The sequence below is a fragment of the Acomys russatus genome, unplaced genomic scaffold (assembly GCF_903995435.1).
Source record: "Acomys russatus unplaced genomic scaffold, mAcoRus1.1, whole genome shotgun sequence".
In the NCBI taxonomy this organism is placed as follows: Eukaryota; Metazoa; Chordata; class Mammalia; order Rodentia; family Muridae; genus Acomys; species Acomys russatus.
The window spans coordinates 446,373-451,339 of record NW_026131852.1 but is presented as its reverse complement, the minus strand read 5'-3'; the positions used below and the strand labels follow the sequence as shown (position 1 = coordinate 451,339).

The following is a 4,967-nucleotide window of genomic DNA, read 5'->3' as shown; positions in this document are numbered from 1 at the left end:
TATTGACACAGGCCCTTCCTGAATTCCCTGTGGGCTCTAACATGAACCCCAAATGTCTCTAGCCAGGGAATCTTGCTCAGTCCCTGCCCTGAGACTTGGCTTCCACAGTCTCAAGGGTCCTTTGCTTCCTCACGATCTGAATCTGGTCCCCATAGAGAATCACATCTGCCCTGTGTGATGCTCTGCAGGTTTTTAAAGCCCGAGTTTATGCTACATTTAAAAATAATCTATGGCCCAAGAGACCTGAAAAACAAATTTGGGGGTTAGGCTCCAATAGGTCTCTGGTTTTAAGGAAGTTAAGTCGATGTTGATGGTCCGGGGTAGGAGGATACAAAAGTGAATTTAGTTTTCCCACAACATGAGGCATTTTGTGCCATGGTGGCCACATATGTCAACACCAGGAGGCCTCTTGGCAGCCAATAGGAGCCTTTGAAAATTATCAGGGAAAGAAGTTTTCCATCATCAATCAAGCTTGGGAGACATTATGTTAGTGAATTCTGCCAGTTCCTTTTCATTTCCTGAAAGTCAGGGTCGACTTGTGAAAAGTTGTTAAACAACATCCTTAATGTGAAATGTCAACCCTCACTCTAAGATACTTCCCCCTTTTCAAAGCATTGAATGGAGATTTCATTGGGTTTTATAGTGGCTTTCTGATTTTGGCAGTCTGTACAAGAAGGGAGTTTGGAAGTTCTTGTATACTGTTAACGACTGTCTGCCCTGGTCCTGCCTGAAATACCATGATTGTTTATGAAAAGTATCTTTAATAAAGCTGAATACAGTTAGAAAAAAATAATTTATGGGCTATGGTAACTGCTGTGTTCTTTAATGTTCTTACCACATAAGAATAAAGACCCAAGTTTGGAGCTCCATAAATACAAAGAGAGGTCGGAGTGGTAGCCAAGAACTAATCCCACCACTAGGACCTTTATACAGTGTGATCCTTAGGACTCACCAGCCAGCCAGTCTAACCAGATGCTGAGATCCAGGCTAGTAATGGAAGTTTTGTCCAAATTATCATGTAGATTGATAGAAGAAGATATGTTAATGTGAATGCATGTGCACTCACGCACACAGACACACCTACCCACACGCAGCGACTCACACACACAGGAGAGGTGGAGATAGATAGATAGATAGAGATAGATAAGAGAGAGAGAGAGAGAGAGAGAGAGAGAGAGAGAGAGAGAGAGAGAGAGAGAGAGAGAGAGAGAGAGGAGACAGATCAGGACAAAGAGAGACAGAGAGACAGAGAGAGACAGAGAAACAGACAGATATAGACATATGAAGAGACAGAAAAAAACAGTATATGAACACAAATGACAATGGAAGGATTACCATATACTAGTAGAGAGAATACCTGTGGAAAGGCAGCCCAACCACAAAGGAAATCTCCATGTCCTTCAGGACTCTGAATAGGCTGTAACACTCTGTCACTCAGAGCTCTGTGTGCTCTCAGAGCCCCCTGCTGACCATCTGCTCCCTGCAGGGAAGTTTGAGGCTGGATTCTCAGTGTCACTCACTCACAGTGTCTCTGGCACAGTAATATGTGGCTGTGTCCTCAGACCTCAGACTGTTCATGTCCAGGTACAGGGTGTTCTTGGCATTGTCTCTGGAGATGGTGAATTGGCCCTTCACGGCATCAGCGTACCTGATGGTACCACTACTAGAACTAATGTCTGCAAGCCACTTCAGCCCCTTGCCTGGAGCCTGGAGGACGCAGTGCATCCAATAGCTACTGAATGTGAATCCACAGGCTGCACAGGAGAGTTTCATGGACTTTCCAGGCTGTACCAAGCCTCCCCCAGACTCCACCAGCTGCACCTCACAATGGATTCCTGAAAACATAGAGTATTCTGGTCAGAAAACCATCACAATTTTTATCTCTCTTATGTTCACACAACACACAGCATCTCTTCTCCATGAATTACCTTTTAAAATCAAGACAAAGAAAACCAAGCTGATCCCCAAGTCCATGGTGAGTGGTCTGTGCTCAGTGCTGATCACTGAATGGGAGGATCTGGGAATCCAGGGCTGAGCTCCTCTGCCAGAGTTAGAGGGTCAGGGCAGAGCTGTTTTTCATGGGCACAGAGAAGCCTCATTTGCATGTCTTCCTGCTGTAGCAGGCTATGTTGATGGACCTGGGCAGGAATCCATGCTCATAGCTGATATAAGACATCAAAGACTGATGACAGTTCCAGAAGTTAAAACAGAATGGTTGCTCTGTATGCAGGTTTCCATTGTTAAGGATTCATGATTTCTTATTTAGTTCTCTTTTATGCACATGCACAGAACATGTTGCGCATTTATACTGCTATGTCTCCCCAGTATAAATGTGAAATTAAATAGTCCCTCACACAGTTTTTTTTTCTATATTGAGAGCTCAGTCTTTTCCAATTCCTGAATTAGATATAGTTCCTCCCTCATAGGCTCTAGGTCAACTGGCGTGTAGAGGTTCTCAGAATTCATTCTTTGTGATGGGGACACTATAGGCTTTTCTGAACTTTCCTGATTTCCAGGAGAACATTGTCCTGATTATGTACGGGGCTTGTGAATGTGATCTCCCTTTCATTCCCTGTCAACTGCTCACTGTTTGCTATGGAGAGACATTCCTATTTTCAGTTTCCCTCCCACTCATCACCTTTCTCTCTCAACACCTCACCTTTGCTTTCCCATCCCCATTACTCCACTGACTGCCGTCCCCCTTGCCACTCAATTAAGGAGTCTTCCATTCCTAGCATTCCAATTCTAGACTTAACCCTACAAAAAGAATCCCAAACCCCTAACACATACCATCTATTTTCTGCATGTGACAGAACAGGCAGTGTTTGCTGTTCCCAATCTTCATTATGTTGTTCCATATAAAGTCTCCCAGTTTCATCCATCTTCTTCCAAGCCTGGGAGGACACTAAAGAGGAGGAGGAGGAAAGATTGTAAGGGGTTAGCATGGGGGAGGAGCGCTGTGAAATGCTGTGTATTGGACAGGACAGACTCTCCTAATCCTGACCTCATCTTGGCTGTTGCTGTCTGTGTAAGTCCTACCTAACACCAAACCAGCCAATCCTCAGGATACATAGGGTGACCTTTTTCTAGGCCTTGACTCTTAGTGAGAAGCTGTTGTTAGTGGACAGTTCCTGGGGAGGGAGAATCGTCCTCTTTAGGATGTGGTCACTGGAAGGTTTCCTATGCTGCAGTGCTTGGCTCCACACACATTTGCACATGTGGGCAGCAGTTACTGGGCTGGATAACTTCTTGAAGTTGGAAGAGGCTCATTTTCTGGAAGATATAGAGTAGCTGAAGGGTAAAATATGGTAGAAATTTGACTGTATCTAATTGTGCATATGTAGAGATTCCTAAATATGAAGGAAAATATGAACAGAATGGTGGAATGTTTTAAAGACAATAAATCCCCAAAGAAATTACTTAAGGAAAACTATGCAACATGAAAAAAAATTATCGAAGTCAATCCCAAGCAAAAGTAACATGGGTACAGGTCTTACCAGACATTTAAAAGTTTTGTCCGCAGTACCTGAGTATTCAAACATGGAATCTGCAAAAAACAAGGCTAATCGTACCTTATTATTGGAGACAATTGTACTTGCCATCTAAAACTGAGTGCCTCTCATTTTCCACCCTATCTTTAGATTGTTAATTCAGATGAGGTGTGGTGTTTATTCCATAGGTGAACAAAATAAATGATGATTCGTAGATGATTTAAAATTTCCTAAGCCTTCTCACATATCTCTCACTCAGGATGTTTCAGAATTAGAGACACTTGTTAATATATGTTGAGCCTGACTTGCATGCCCTCCCATGTTCACCAACAGCAGGGAAACTGTGAAAGGGGCAACTAGTTCCTCCATAGGAACATAATTTGGTGTTAACAAGCAAACTGTCTGAGATTTTCGAAGAAAATGATATCCTGAAGGGTCTTGGGAAGATTCTTAAACAGAAGCAGAAACCAAAAATGGCAACATTTCCCAGCCCTAGGCATGACCGGAGTACCTGCTCATCAGTCCCGAGCTTCCTGACATCTGATGTGGCCTGAGTTTGTTTAGAATGTTCTGTAGGAAAGTCCTGTTTGAACTCACACTATCCCATACCTACTAAGCAAGATGATTCCTGAAATATTTAGAAAAGTATACATACATGTATACTCATAGACAAAAGTGGACTTACTTTTCTTGTAACAGTAGGCATTGCCACAACTAGACATGTCATCTTAGGAAACAGAAACCTTAGTATTGCAAACAGTTTTCCTTTTTTAAAAATGATGTCTGGTGAGATACAATCTATGCTCAAGTACTTCAGGATACTTCCAATGTTCCTGTATACTCTATATTGACACCAAGGTTCTACTGCTGAAGCCACCAAATACTTGAGTCACAAAATAGGGAGATATCAAGCTAGTACACACATCAAAGTTCCATTTATACTGTCCATCTTTCATAGTGCTGGAAGGTTCTTTGTCAGCTACTGGGGGAGAGACAACCTTTATCAACCTTTCCTAGGTCCTGTGAGCTACCATAATTACTCTCCTGGCAAGAAAAGCCCACTGGCACAATAGGGATATTGAAAGAACACACACACACACACATGCACACACATGCACACACACAGAAACATATAAGGGCATATGGAAGAACATGTTAAATCATTACATATCTTGGCAGTATTACTGAAAAAACAAATATATTTTGGAAATCATGTTAGCTCAGCACCTTCAGAAAATTGTGTAGTCAATATTATCTGGGTTTAATATACAATGCTACAGCAAGCAGTTCTTCACTAACAAATTTCTTCTAAGAGAAACACAGATTATGGGTTGAGATTACAGTTTTCTTAAGTGAGGTGTCACTTGAGCCACAGAAGGACATTGGAAACATCAAGGTAACAATGTCATTCCGGTTCAATCCACTTCACACTTGAGCCCACATATTGTCTTCTGACACATTGATTGAAAATAATAT

At 42.2% G+C, this 4,967-nt stretch overlaps 1 gene segment (V, D, J or C); it reads right to left on the bottom strand.

The window, feature by feature from the left end:
- Positions 1 to 1,512: 1,512 nt before the first annotated feature.
- On the bottom strand, positions 1,513 to 2,040 carry LOC127186590 (immunoglobulin heavy variable 3-74-like). The segment is given in 2 exon segments: positions 1,513 to 1,835; positions 1,929 to 2,040. Coding segments are annotated over 2 exon segments (369 nt in total).
- Positions 2,041 to 4,967: the final 2,927 nt, after the last annotated feature.